Source organism: Fulmarus glacialis, unplaced genomic scaffold, assembly GCF_000690835.1.
Source record: "Fulmarus glacialis isolate BGI_N327 unplaced genomic scaffold, ASM69083v1 scaffold8931, whole genome shotgun sequence".
NCBI classification, from domain to species: domain Eukaryota; kingdom Metazoa; phylum Chordata; class Aves; order Procellariiformes; family Procellariidae; genus Fulmarus; species Fulmarus glacialis.
The window spans coordinates 1-15571 of NW_009190836.1; the positions used below are offsets into that span (position 1 = coordinate 1).

General features: G+C 40.2%; 1 protein-coding gene across 1 annotated transcript in view; it reads left to right on the forward strand.

Moving 5' to 3' along the window:
• Positions 1-4909: 4909 nt before the first annotated feature.
• Positions 4910-15571, forward strand: part of LOC104083080 (filamin-A-interacting protein 1-like) — a 21918-nt gene continuing 11256 nt past the window's right edge. Inside the window, exon 1 of the mRNA XM_009586444.1 lies at positions 4910-5198. Coding sequence (XP_009584739.1) covers positions 4926-5198 — 273 coding nt within the window. The 5' untranslated portion in view covers positions 4910-4925. The remainder of the gene's footprint in view (positions 5199-15571) is intronic.

Below are 15571 nucleotides of genomic sequence, written 5' to 3' on the forward strand. Positions count from 1 at the left end.
GAACGCACTACAGAGCCAAAATCAGCATGTCCAATTAGCAGGAGGACTACACGTTAAGTTCAAAGAACCCTTTTGCGTTATCTGGTTCTAATAGCACTGGTAACGGAGCCTAATCTAACCTGTCATTTCAAGAGCTATAGGGAGAACAAATTGCCGTCGACAAGGAAAAGGTTTGGAACAGCATGCAGCTTGTCCTCTCCTGACATCCTACTCAGCAAATTCCTCACAGATTTCCTCCTGATGTCAGTAAAACTAACTTAAAAGTTATTTCATAAAATCTTGTGCGGACTGCTAAGTTGTGAAAACCGAAGGACCCATGCCCAGAACAACAATACAGACTCAAGTAAATAATCATAGCATTTGTCCTTTGTGCTTAAAGCCTAACAGATGAGTGAAACAGAGGAGAGGCTGGAGTGTTCCTATGCCAAGTACCAATGCTGTGAGCACATATTGAAACGAGTAGCCAATAAATGTCGAAATCAAGGTGACTGATCATATAATGACATATATATGACTTGTTTGACTGGAGACTGTTAGGAAAGGTTTCCAGTTTAATATGCAATATGATGAGGGGTGGAAAAAAACCAGTAGAGTTAAATATTAAATGCTAAAGTCATTATAAATCATACCAGCTATTTCTTCAGGGAACGCAATCCCTTCAGCAGATCAGGAATGCTGTAAGATACTGAGACGTGATCAGGGCGGACAGCAGGAGGACATTTGTTACCAGCGTTAGACTGGCAGTGTCCCCACAATCAATTTTGGAACCCTGGTGAAACAACAGATAGGCAAAGTTTTGGGATTTTGGTATTTGCACGCCAAAATAATGTCGTGCAACTGGTGAGAAACTTTTCTTCTTTATCACGATGCCATCAGAAATACAGACAGATGTCCAAAATGATAATACTGAGCACTCCTTTCCAGCACACAGTATTTCAGCCAAGATCACTGGTATGTTCTGGCTACTTCACGCTGCTCTAATTAAAACTCAGTCATCCTTACAGCTGCTTTGTATTCCTAGAGCACTGCACAACAGCTGGATCATGCCATTGATTTTAGCCCTTAAACTCCTTGGAAATTACTGTGTGAATATCAAAACTTTGGCCCTTTCTGTCTCCATTTAAGCTTGAGTTCACCTGCAGCTCTGGCTTCAGCACACAACACCTTTGCATTTGGGTAACATGTTGGAAAAGTATCAACATCGTAACTGAAGACAGAGTAGGTGTTAGTGTTACACTGATTTTGGCAGGCACAAAGAAATGCTGTTAGGGACAATGTCCCCAAGAGTGACAGACTGTCTGCCACATTTACTGTGATGTAAGACTTGCTGCAAAATAAATCTACAAGTGCCAAAGAAATTTTAAAAAAGGCCAAGTTTTGACTTCCTTTAGCGACAATCATATGCTAATTAGCTAGTTGATACAAAACTCCAGATCAATTGGTTAAGCTGCTCTGCTGCTGCATAAATGAATTTAAAAAAAAAAAAAAAAATTTGCGTCTGTCCTTTGTGGACCTATATTGATTTACACCAAGTAAAAACACACTTTAAATATGCATTCCTTATTTCTCTGTTAGCATGCTTATAAACCTATAGTCAACTACTCAGTCTTTACATGGCTTCATGAATTGTTATCTCAGCTCCCACAGGGACAGATGGATCAAAGTGGCTGTCTTGAGTTATGATGTGACAGGGTGACACACCACCTTTCGTGAAGTCTAACATATCCAGCTAAGTGCATCTGGTTGATTACGCAATGCTTGAAGTGGATGATGTGTCTCAACCAGTCATGAGTTAAATTTAAAATGAATTGTGCACCTTCAGGTCTAACAGTTGAGTCATCTTACGACGGAGAAATCACTAACACAGCATGTTACTAAGCAGAATACACTGCAATGTAATATTCTGTTTTCCACTGGAAAACATATGTAAGACAGACTTGCAATATTTATTCTTAAAACATGTAGGATGTTCTAGAGCCATGAAGCCATTCACAGTAAGCCATGAAAAATAGGTTTGGTTTAGAGATGAAAGTGGCTGGAGGCTGTGACCCACAGAGACTCAGAAGGAAACACTCAGAAAATAGAGACAGATTGAATCCCAAGTGCTCTCTCCTGAGAGGAAGCATGGTTGGAAACTTTAAAACCCATTAAAGTTAAACAAATCGAAAAGCCCTATCTGAGAGGAAACATAGTACAATGTTTATTTTTCCATTACAAACCTGAGACCTCAAAGATTTCCTGAGGTTCTCGGGTATTGTTCATGCTTATAATGGAGATCTGTTTTTAGAAAGCTAATTCATGTGTTTAATCCAAACTGTTTGATGAAAAACACACTGCATAAGCATTCAGGAAGTTAAAGGCCATTGTATACCTGTATCACATATTGTTTGGATAGGAGCAGACCTACAATGCAAAGAATCTCATCGTGAAAACTCCCTCACTCGAAAACATTGGGTCTAATTCTCTCCCCGTTTATGCTGCTGGATGAATTCCACTGAATTAATGAAGTTAAGACATGAGTAACCAATGATAATAAAACGACAATCTTCCTGCTGAAAATGCAAGGCTAATATGAGCAAGAAATTTATAACAGTGGCCTGAGTCAAGTAAGTAGCAAGCCGTAGCAGGCTCACTATAACATTAGCCAAGCTGATTAGTCAATATATTTTAGGGTTTGCCCCATCACTAGTGAACTGCTGCTCTGAGATCCTTATCAGAAAAGTGTGTGATGTTAGCGATGTTGAGAAGCATCTGCTTGACTACTGAACAAGCTGCAAACTAAATCCAGAGATGAATTTAAGTGAGAGGAAAGATTTGGAAGCAGAGGCATACTATTCATTAGATCTATTGATATAAAAACTGGGCAAGTTTCAGACATACAGACCCTTCTTCAGCTTTCTTCAGTCTGTTTGTTCAAATTGTAGTTGATCTAAAGCAAGATATTTCTCTGTGCAGATCTTGCTTTCTAATATTCTTAGACTATCTTGGGTAAACTGGATTTAAGTAAAAAATTAAGGTACCAGAAAATATGACCATATACAAAAGTAAATTGGAGTGAGGCAACATAAACTCCTGATGGTCTCCCTTGTCTGTTATACAAGCAATTTCAAGTAGGATGAAGAATACCTAATTTTTAGGAGACCAACTTACTATTTACATCTGAGTTTGGCCCTGAACCAAGCCTAAATTCACTCTTGCCTTTGTATTGTGTATGATAAATATCTTGATTACAAATAGCAATCAAGGTCTTCTACAGTTAAACACTGAAAATAATTACAAAGACCTACTTCAACATAACATAGGAAGGTGACAGGATAGCAAGGTGACAGGATAGCAATATAGGTCCATGTATAAACATGTCTGAGTACCCTATGCACATCTGTTTAATAGTGATAAGGAATGAAACACACACTGATGAGCCCATCTTGTCTTCTGTGCCGTTGTTAGTGACACAGGACCAGACCTTACAGGGTAAATGGGATTTTAAGGGCTAGCAACCTCCCTGGCCAATCTGCAGGGTCAAGGGGGAAGAAAGCAGAAAGGTGTTCATAGGAGAAGACTACAGACAGGCAGATTAAGCTAATTTTAGTTGAATGTGTTGTGTGGATGACAACTTGAAAAGGGCTGATGGGTGAGAAAGAGAAGAACTGTGAAAAGATTTGAAGGTAAGGGCGAATGGTTTAATTTGATATTGCTGAATGCCATTCAGCAGAGGGAATCAGAGAAGACTGTTGTTTGATGAGGTTGATACACAGGAAGGATGATTTTCACAGCTATGTTTTGTGTGACACCAAGGCTATGTTACTTGTAAACTAAACAGTCCCAGGGCCCCCATTCTGTCCCTGCGGTCAAATACCACAATCCAGCCATGCTTGTACTACTAAACTCTCTTCCAGAACAGGGTGGCTGCATCTGGACCTGGCCTGGGTTAATTCCTGAACCGTGCCCAGGAACTGGTTGAGAGAGTGGTAGTTTGCCTGGACCAGAAGTGTGCTAAGGAGTGTGCTAAAATTTGGCAATACAGTAGGTCAAGTGCCAGAGCTCAGAAACATTTGCTGTCACTGTTTAATTTCCTAGGACAGACATAGTCTAAGAGTGCCTAAGTGTAGGTGCCTAAGAGCGCAGAGATGTGAGCATTCAATAACCATGACCTGACATTTTGGAGAAGCCCTGAATTTTCTGGAAGGACTGCATTGATCTTGCCTGTTTACCTCTTAGTGGTTTCATGCCCTCTGTTCTCTTTTTTCACACTTCTTTTCAACTTTTCTTTATGGCACTTACTGTCTAATAATCTCACGCAGTGTTTAGCTTAAGATGGAGTTTATCACTTGATTTAGTCTCCATTCCCCATTTTTCTTGGTTACCTGGAACAAAACCATTGCTTCACTCAGGGAAACTATAGAGTGACCTTTGTTTGTCATGCATTGCCACTCCACTCTCATAGAGAATTTATACTCAAGGAATATGCTTTTCTAAAATTTAATTGTATTCCTGTCTCTCAAGTAAACCTCATATTAAAATAAGATCTACTTAACAACCTGCTTTGTTTTGTAGTGATGAATTGTGAATAGTCAAAATGTTGACTAAAGGAAAGGGAACATTGGAAAATGTTCTTTATCATTTTCCTGCATCACTTTTAAGTTCCGTGCATTTAAACTCGTATCAGCATCTTGGCATGCTGAAAAAGATGGTTACCCTTACTTTAGGACTCTGTTAAATTTGTAATTAATGCCCTGGATTCACTATCTGCCACACACAGAGTTGTTGAAATGGTTGAGCTTTCTACCACCATCTCTTGAGCACGACAGTATTTTTCAGTTTTTAGAAGACTGTTGTTCTTCCAAAAGGCAGTATTTCCACTGTGGCTTTTTGTAAATAATTCTGTTTATAAATGCATCTTTATGTTTGTTTCTTTCTAGGTAGGGATGAGATCCCGAAACCAAGGTGGAGAAAGCTCGTCTAACGGGCACTTCTCCAGTTCCAAGCCTGTCATCAGCCATGCAGAGAATGAAAAACTTCAGGAGGATGCCAAGAAAAAGAACAAACCTCATCGGAAGGAAGATGAGGTCATGGTTTCAGCAACTGTCAAACGGCACTCAAAATCACCTGGGCCTACTGAACGAAAGAACAAGAAGTCCATAGAGCTTTCTAAAGAGGACTTGATAAAACTCCTCAGTATAATGGAAGGAGAACTGCAGGTAGATTAAATATCTTTTTTACTATATTTTCTATGTATCTAATTATTTTTAGGCTGTCCAAGATGCACAGGGCTCAACTGACAGTGACATGCAAATTTAAGGCAAAGGACCATAAGGAGAGATCAGTGGCAGTTGGTCTTTAAAAGGATAGTAATACTTTTAAGTACTGCTTTATTTACCATCTCTATCTGCAGCTACCAAAGCAGGAGAAATTATAAACACCTGTTAGAACTGACGAAGAAAAGGGGATCTGAAGGTCTTGAACACTTAAAAAGAGGCAGAAAACAACCACAGGGGAATCAGTTCAGAAAAAGGCAAGCAAATATAGCGAGTGTAATTATAATCTTTAATGCAAATATTCAAGGGACAAATCTGCAAGTCAGTAATACTGAAAAAAGGACTTAAGATGACCCCTGCATATTCAGATGTTGCTCGGGGCTCAGCCAAAGCTCTGCCTGTCCCACCTGGCCTCCAGCACTCTGCACATTCCCTGCCTTGCAAAGGCCCATTAGTTTTGTTTCTTGGAGTAGTGCTCACTTGAAAGTTTTCTCAGTTGTCCTGATTTGCATGTTTATTCAGCCCAGTAGTAAGTCCTTGATGGCAGACAGCCTGATTTGGTGCTTAACTCACATCCCCCAAATTTCCTTCCAGTTTTGAGGATTCTCTTAATTGCTAATAAATCACTGAGCTCTCAGGAGTCTCAGCCTTCAGGGAAAATGCGATTCCAAAATAAAGAGCTGAAACATGGCATTTGAAAAAGTCAATATGAAGACTTCTGACTTTTCAGAACTTATCCCCTTTTGTGGTAGGACTGCTTGCCAAGTTTATACATTCTTTTGTTTGCACTTTAATGATATTTTTCACTGAATCCATGGACAAGCAGAAAAAACCTGCCCAACCTGTGTGAAAACATTTTACGTCTTAATCCCTTTATTTTAGTTAACCATCATTATTTAGCATTTCCTATGAGGCTTTACCCATATTCATACCATTTTTACTTTAATTTTGGACTTGTTACCATCTTATCTGATTAAGAGAAGCAATTGTTTTGGAAATGATTGGTTAATTTCTTGGTTATATGAGTCGCCTGAGTTGCACCATTACCACAACATTGAGATTTCATCTTATTAAGTATCATTCTTCCCGTACGTAATTCACCTTCAGTTTGTCAGAAAGTACTTTCAAGTCTCAGGAAATATGCATTCAAAGTAAGTAATTTTGTCACAAAGACAGAGAACAGTCATTTTGCAGTGAAATACTCGGGAAATAAGCAAGAAAATCTGTTGAATGCAATTTTGCAAAGAAAAAAACTTTTATCAGTACCAAACAGTATCCATATTTATAGTGCTTCATTTTACTTTATACAAAAAATTGTATATGTCATTTCCTAAAAGATGGCGCTAACATGCAGCTTCAGTGGTGAATAGAGCCAAACCTCATTAGAAATGTATCATGCTCATGTTGTTCAGAAAGATTTACCCTGAAGTCACCTTTGTGGTCTGGAAAGGGGAGGCAAAGAAATGTTTCCTGGGTGGCAATAAATGTGGTCTTTATTCTTATCTCTTAGTAATTTTCCTGTTCAATCCATGGAAATGTGGCTCTTCACCATAGTCTTTTACTTTGTAGGGGAGTTACACAACCTTTAAAGGACTGCCCCTGTTCTCATTATCCCTATGGGGATGGTGGGGATAGCTGCCATCTGCACTGTAATATGGGCTGAAAATCCTCACCCAGATGATACTCCCATTGCCCTGGACAATACTTCTAGGGATATTCATATGTACAGACCCCACAGAGATGTTTAGGTACTGCTAAAGCTTCCCGGCATCACAGGAGGATTGTGAAGACAACCACGTTGGTAGCTGTAGAGCGTGTTTGTTCTTCTGCTCCCTACTGCCAGGCAGGGAAGAGAATCAATTTTCTGTTTAAGCCATAGGATTTTTTAATTTTTAATTTTAATTTAAAAAAAACCCGTTTGAGTTAGTTATTTACCTGGTACCTGTGTTGAACCGTTACTGAAGTGGGCAAGCTACAGCACTTTGGCTTGAGATGAGAGCCTGGCTTTGATGCTACAAATGAAGATGAGCCAAGGAAGACTCCAGCCAAAGTAAATACTCTGGTATTACCTCCTGGCTGTCACAGTGACCTAATGCACTGAGTCATTTCGTGGCTTTTCATTTTTGGATCTGTTCGGACATCTCTGGTGGCTGGCTGGCATTTTGTTGGACTGACAAATCAGACTGTGGGCTTATTTTGAAGCCATTTCAATACTGGCAAAGCAAACATTATATAGGCATATGTAAGAAGATTTTATTTTGAGAATAACAGCAGGCTGTACCTGTAGGTGATCCAGTATTTTCTGAAGAAAAAAAACGGGATAAAATACCATGACTCTTTACTCAGCAGCCATGAGCAGGACGGATCTTATGTCTGCAGTACCGAACGCAGAGCAGGGTGACGCTGCCTTGTAAACCCCAAATGGCGAGCTCAGCCACGGGAAGTAATCTGGTCATGACAACCATGAGGTTAGCAGGGTAAACTGGTAATGTATACATATGCTTCATGTGCTTAGTTCACTATTCACATAATCTAACGATATAGCAAACATAGACCCATGCCATGTTGCTGCCGGTATCACTTCTGAGTCCTTACTTTGGGACCTGACCTCCCAGCTCTTCATTTTGAAGGTGAATGTGCCAGTAAACTGTGGAGACATGCCCTAGCAGTGATGTTTATGTCTTCCTTTTTTTTTTTTTTTAAAAAAATTATAATGACCTCAGGTAGCTTGCCTGTGCTGTAGCTTCTAGGGCCAAGTTGGACTCGGCTTTGCCTGTCGTCAGATTTCCTGGCTGGGCCCTATGCACTTACTGAATATAGGGAAGGAAAGTTTTTCATAAATGGCTGAGGTCACCATAGCCTAGGCCTTATTTTGTAAGAAAACAACAGGGGAGAAAAAGTATACAGAAGCTCCGGCGATGAAAATGTATCCCTATATACATGGCAGGAGAGCTCTTAAGTGCAACCTCTCTGAAGGAGAGTGGGAAACGAATTAACTGATGACAGGAATTGATTTTAAAGGCCTTATAGCTCAGTAGAGTGTCTTTTCTCTTGTGAGATCTCACTGCTCATATAAAAAAGCAGAGATTACATGGTCTTTAAACACATATTGAATATACAGGGACAAAAAATCCATGATGGATTTCTTCCTATACCTGAAAAAAACCCCTCTAATTTTTGAATACTGCAAAACTGATTTGAAAAGAAAACTTCAAACACCAGTAGAATAAATCAGACCATGAAGGCACAGTATTAATTTCCCTTGTAGTTACAGTGATTTCAGTCAAACCAACATGTGAGTATTACTAACTACAGAGCAACACAGGCAGTGTGCATCTTTACAATGGCGATATAAACCTGTCTGTGGTTCACAGTTTTTTGTCCGACAGCATATGGATTTGTCCTGGCAGGAATATATTCCCTGCATACTTTCTGAGCCACAGCCATTAATCTCCAGCAATACCAACACTGATTTTCAACATTTGCTGATTAGGTGCCTGAAAGGAAATGAGGAGCAATATTCATACATGTTTACCATTCACTCTTCTATTGTATATTTGGGAAAAAAACCCACAATAATAAAAGTTCATTTACAAAGAGAGCAGCCCACTACAAATCATTGGGTTTTTCAAGAAAAATAATTTCTTAGCCAGGTTCTGTGCCTATTGCCAGATGACAATTTAAGCTTGGGAGACAGTTTCCTATATTTCATACCAATTCAAATAGGAGCAACTTTTCCACTCGAGGCCTTTATTATAGCCTGTGTTTTACTGTGTTTCTGCAGTGGAGAAATGGCATTCATCCCCTGCAGCTCAGCCCGTTCCTGTTGAGGTCCCTTGCATGCTTTAGGGCAGAGGGAAATGCTTCCTGAGAGCCTGGCGCTGTGGAGGAGCAGAGCTTTGCTCCTTAGAGCCAGGCAGCAGTGTGGGATGTAAATGAAATACATGTTAAAGTATCAGCTGTACATTTCTGCTGCTGCAGGCCTGAGGATGTGGGTGGGCAATATGTGAAACGTAATGTCTTGGAGAACAGTATCTATAAAATACAAGTTAGATATAGATTAATCACAAGCTGCAATTCCTGAGAAGTCTTCAGACGGTTTAACGTAACACTGGGTTTGGACTGACTTTTGAAGGGAAACAGTGTGGCAGATATTCAGAGATAAACCTATTTGCATAGCATCCCTCCTTCAAGGGGAGAGACCAAATGACTCCACTGTCAAAGAAGCCCTTTCCTTTAATCTGTATTTATTTAAGACTGCATTTAATGGTTAATTTGAGTGCTCACACAGGGTGTCAGAGTGATAGTTCCCTGGGAAGGATGTCTTCACTTGCCTGGGGAGCAGCAGCCAACGCACCCCCTGGCAAGGTGTGCTCCCCCATATCTCTGGTGCTGGCTCGAAGCCAACGCTTCTCGCCTTCTCCAGTTTGATTTGGTCTCTCTGATGAGGTTGCTAGTGAAAACACCATTCCAAGATTAAGACTGGGGTTAGTAGGTTAATTGCATTTGTGCCACTGATTACCAAACTGCAGATTGCACTGATGGCTTCATCAGCTGCAGGAGGGGTTGTTGCAGGGCAGGGGTGGGGGGCTGGTTGCTGATGGTTGAAATAGGGTAATTGTGGGAGGAAGGAGCTCTCTCATCCAACAGAGCCAGGAGGAGCTCTCCTTCAGGTGGGTTGCAAGACTTCCTTCTTGACATGGGTGTATCAGGGAAGGGTTAGCAGAGGTGGCTGAGAGCTGTGTGTTTTGTTCTCTCTGGTAAGGTCCTTGGGAAACACTTGGATACCAGTGGCTGTACATCCTGCCACGAGGGAAATCCTCTCTCTTAACAGACTCAAATAACAGGTACCCAATGGTATAGGTGATATACTACCTGTTGCATTCTAACATTTTTAAAGGTATTTTGGTATTTTGCCATCTGTCTTTCTATCAGAAAACTAAGCTCTGTAAAAGTAAGGAGGGAAAGAAAAATTCTTTACTGTTTCCATTTTTCTATTTACTACTTTCTTTCTTTTTTGTATAGCTACATATTTTATTAATACCTTCTATTCTATAATCTTTCTGTTCTGTTCTCTTTCCCAAGCCCTAACTTTCTCTTTTTCTTCAGCTTTCCTTCCATTCTCCTTTATTTCTCTAGTTGTGACCTTTTTCTCTATTCTACCTTTTTGTCACTTCCTCATCCTCATATGCAGATGCATTCACTGACCCATTTTCCTCAGAATCCTGGACATAAAACTCTAGAAAATCTGCTGTAAATCAAGTCCCAGCAGCTAATTCTTTAGGCAAGCACTTCATTCAACCTTTGTCATGAATTTACCAAGCTGTGTTTTAAGACTAGGTGGGTTGTTTACCTTGACTACTCCTATAGGAAAATAGTTCCAGAATTGAAAAGCTTTAACATTTAGGAAATTTATTTCTTTTAATTTCTAGTGCAATTTTGATTATGCCTAGTGAAACCTTTATGAAATTGTGTTATACATGAATCATGCTTTGAAAAGCCTCTCTCTCTCCCTACTGTTTAATGGCTGATGTGTTTGTAAACAGCAGTCTCGCACTCTCTGAGCCTTTGTTTTGCTGTGCTAGCCGTGCCACATCCTTTTAGTTTCCTCTAGCAAAATAGACTTTCCATGTCTTCCATCACCCCTTGATCAGTGCCAGTTACACCTGGGTTCATCTTAACGTCTGTAGCTGGAACTGCGCACGGTGCAGCAGGAGAGAGCTCGCTGGTGCCTTGTACGTTGGGTTTAATATTTCCCTTTCTCTGCTGACATGGCTTTACTTGGCCTTCCCATCACTTGTCAGTATGATTAGTATAAACGAGAGAGTTTGACTCTGTAGCTGTGATGTTTTTCTCTCTGTCTCTTTTTCCTCTTGCTGCAATGTGTAAACTTTCTTGTAACGCCTTGAACTGTTTTGTTTCAAATTTGACTTTCCTGAGATGTTGAAACAACATTGTGATAGCCACCTAGGTATTGCTTAGTTAAAAACATTGTACAAACTCCTATATTTTTTCTTCAGTGCCTTTCTTGATGCTCTTGCATTAATATTATTAAATATTGAGCTGCCTGAAAGCTCAAGCGAGGAATATGTTGTAGATAGATGGGTGGAAACCAGATCTTTTAGTCAAAAGAGAAATTTGGGACAAGATGCTGCAGCACCAGAGGGAAGAGTACAGAGTGAAGAGAAGGAGTTTTCAAATGGTCATTAGCAATATCTCACAGTTTTGGAAGCTGAAGAGGAGCCAGAGTGGGAAGAACAGATAAAGCCAGAGAAAAGTGCATGTAGAGCAGCCTTGCATAAGTGTTTATAACTGTGAGGTCTTGTTAATTGGATTGAAATAGTTTAGGATTTTCTGAGCATATCATACAGATGAAATTCAAATTCCCGAGAGAAAAACCTTGGCATTTACAGAGCTACAGGGAAAAAGAGAAGATAGGGTTAATGTGAAGAGGGAAAGGTGACTTAAGGAGAATGGAATGAGAGGAAAGAGGTTGGGCAATAGAAGAAAAAGAGTGTAAGGAAAGAGGTAATACAACAGTGATAAATGGAGCCAAGCTAGAGACATGGAAAGGGGACGTAGAAAAAGCAAGACAATGAAGAGAAAGATAGTATCCACACTGTAGCAAAATGAGAGCCTAAAAAAAATCCCTTAAAATGTCTGGCATAAGAATATCAGTACAATGAGTTAAAAAATTCTCTCCCCTCTGACTGACCCCTTGTTTGTTTGTTTGTGTTTTCCTGGTGAAGCAGGCTTTTGCAGGACAAAAAAATTAAGTTAGGATAGACTTCAGACCATAAATGCTCTCTTCTATTTTCATTGAATAATTTATAACCAGAGATTAATTTTGTCCAGAATACTATGTTTTTTCTGTAGCTTGCAATCATTGCTGTGCAAAGTGCAGGAGATACCATGGGAGGTAAGCAGGGCTTGTCTGAATTTTAAAATAGAACCCTGTTGTTTTATGAGAGAGAAGAAAAAAAAGAAGATAAGACAGTATACTGAAATATAGTTAAATTGTTCTATTCAGGCATTTTCCTGCTCCCTCTGAAATTAAGAGCAGAGGTACTATCAACCATAGTGATGATAGCCATCTCTTTGGTAATAAAATTGCTTTAGAATTATATGTTGTTCAAAGTAATTACCCTCAATAAAATGTTACTGTCACTGGACAGCTGAGGCTGAAAACCTCTTTCACAAAGACTTTTTAACATCCTTCTCTGTTAATGCCTGAGCTGTACTTAACAGAGCTACATCTATCATGTTATTTAGGCTTGGAGGGTCAGAAGAGAGAGTAATAATTGGCAGGTGTCTCTGATCCACTGAACATCTCGTCTAGAGTGGAGGGAAGAGTATGAGCAGCTTGGGTTTTTTTCAGAAATTCTTGGTCTTCTGTCCAAAACAGAACAGTAAGGAGTGCCCTGATCAACTTTTAAGTTCTGGTCTTATTCCCATTGGGATCAGTGTCTTTAACTGATTCTCCTTTGCAATCTTTTAAAATAATTTTAATCAACTGATGTCATCTGACTCCTCTTTTTTTTTTTTTCATTTACTTAATAGAAATTGTGTACTCAGTGCAACAGTAATGAGAAAGCTTGTATCTTTTCTCATTTTCTTGAGAGAAGGCTCACTCTGTGGGAGAGGTCATGGCCAACCCTTTTGCAATAAACGCTAGATGCATGGACTCTCTGGGTTTAAAATATCTGGGATTCTTGGGAGAGCTTGCAATGAGCATATGTCTTATGTGTCATAATGCTATCCAGTACTCTGAGTCACCAGTTGTTAATTTAACATTGCAATTGTAGCTGAGTCTGTTTTTATTAACTTTGCTGCCCCAGTTGTGTATTTATTAAGTTACTGTCTCCTATTCTCCAGCTGAGGATCAGATAAGCTCTTGAGAGCAAAATGGATTATTTTTTCATCCAAAATGAGCTTTAATAAAAGCAAAGCAGGGCACGTGCCTGCTCACACGTGCCCTTTAGTGAGCACTGGACTTGGGCCACCAAAGCCACGGGGTCCCGTCCTCAGTCTCCTTCCCACACACCACAGAAGTGCTGCCATCAGGCCTTAAAACACCTTTAAACACCTTCTGTTAAGGGTGCTTTATGATGTACAGCTGCAGGGTAGAGTTGAAGCCCTGTGGAGGGACCACATCACACTGGACGGGACCAAAATTGGGAAAAAACTTGACAGCAAGCTAACTGTTGAACCCCTGGGGTCAAATCAGTTTGTCCCAAGAAAGGCATGGGTTGACTGGGACATTCATGCAATTTTATCTGTAAAATTTCTGTTCAGAATCACAGCTATATTATGCTATGAAAATTTTATAAATTATATATAAATGCTTGGATTTACAAAGTATTTGCACAGGTATTTTTCTCTTTTATAGCATTCACCTACATGTGATTCATACAATACATGCCAACCGTACTTGGTGTGGGTGTTGGTCTCTTCTCCCAAGTAACAAGTGATAGGATGAGAGGAAATGGCCTCAAGTTGTGCCGGGGGGGGTTTAGATTGGATATTAGGAAAAATTTCTTCACCAAAAGGGTTGTCAAACATTGGAACAGGCTGCCCAGGGAAGTGGTCGAGTCACCATCCCTGGAGGTATTTAAAAAATGTGTAGATGTGGTGCTTAGGGACACGGTTTAGTGTAGGACTTGGCAGTGCTAGGTTAACAGTTGGACTTGATGATCTTAAAGGTCTTTTCCAACCTAAAGAATGCTATGATTCTGTTCTATGATTCTTTATACAATAATTGTGAGAACATGGCTATCTGAGAAAGTGTCTTGTTTCTAGGGTTAAAGGCTCCACCTATTGGTTGACTAAAATGAGAGAAATGTAACATTTTCACATAGAAAACTGCTGGCCCTACTGAACATCCTGTGTCTTGCCACATCTTTACGAAATTGTTGGCTTCGGTGTAGAATTTGCATGATGTCCAAAATAAAATGAGCTCAGAGACTTATTTCTGAGGGCTGTGCACATGCAGCACCCAAAATGATGCACTGCTGAGACACTATGAAGGGAAGTCCTTTCCTAAGACAGGAACGGTTTGGATTTTGCAAGTGAAGTCTTTCTTATCCTGGAAATGATTGTTTTTCTTTGCAAAAAAATTGGCATCAATTCTTCCATGCCAGCAAAATGAGTGGAACTGACTAACCCAAGTACAGTTGCATGGTAACTTCCAGGCATTTGTCACCTTCAAGTTTAAACAAGTCAGAAACAGAAGTATTGATGCGGTCAGCTTTATAATGAAAACCTGTTTCCCCAGTATTGACACAGGCAGTCTCAGCAGTTCAGGCAAAATGGCATTTTGAAGGGCTTCAGAGTCGTTCCTGGGAATGCAATGGGAGGATGGAGAGGGGAGAGGATGTCCAAGTGGGGTGAGGGGAAGGACAGACATTGGGGACCATCAGGGGAATTTTGGAGACAATGCTGTAAGCGCATTGTGGGCATGGCCGGGAGCTTTCGCTCTGCGCCTGTCGTTGCCCACCCTCTCTAAGTTACTTCACCCTAAGAGTTGGCACCACTTCCCTCGTTTCCTCTGACAACTCCTCTGTTCAAATAATTGGCTACGCTGGTAAGTGCTCACTGTAATGTGGTCCTACTGTTCTTGCCCATTCATCAGTCATCAGTAACTTGAATGCACATCTGTGTAGCACAGAGCACTGAAAAACAGCTTGTTGAAGCCAGCAAAATGCTTGGACAAGAGAAAGTTGTGTGTACAGTTTATTACACATGTATACACACTTATGTCTGTTGGTATCCCGCTCTGAGTTATGCTCGCGTCTCCGCAGAGGAGGCAGAAGGATTTCCTCTGAGCTTCATCATCCTGACGGCTATGGCCCTGCTGGCACCAGCTTGTCTCTCACTCCATCCCGTTCCACGTGTGCTCATTCCTGCCAGAAGACAGCTAGATCACTGCAGGGAAAAAAATACCTGGGCAGGTTTGTTCCTCTTGGAGAGGGGGTACTTAGGCCAGCAGCTTCAAGTGCCTCCCTGAAGTTCAGGTCAGAGCACCTAATTTCAGATGCTTCAGTTCCTTATACAGTCAATGAAGCACTTTCAAAGAGCAATTTAGACAACCTGAGTTACATGTCTAATGAAGATACTTTTTAGTTTCCAATGGATTTCAACAAATTGGATGATAGTATAGAAGTACATAAACATGGAGGAAATAAGAGTATAATGAATGGGGGAAAATGAATAGGAAACCAACTATATTGATGTCAGAGTGCCATATTTTTTGTAATATTCATAGCGTTAGTACCTAGATCTTAATATACTTATGAATTAAATTTCATGGCATTCCT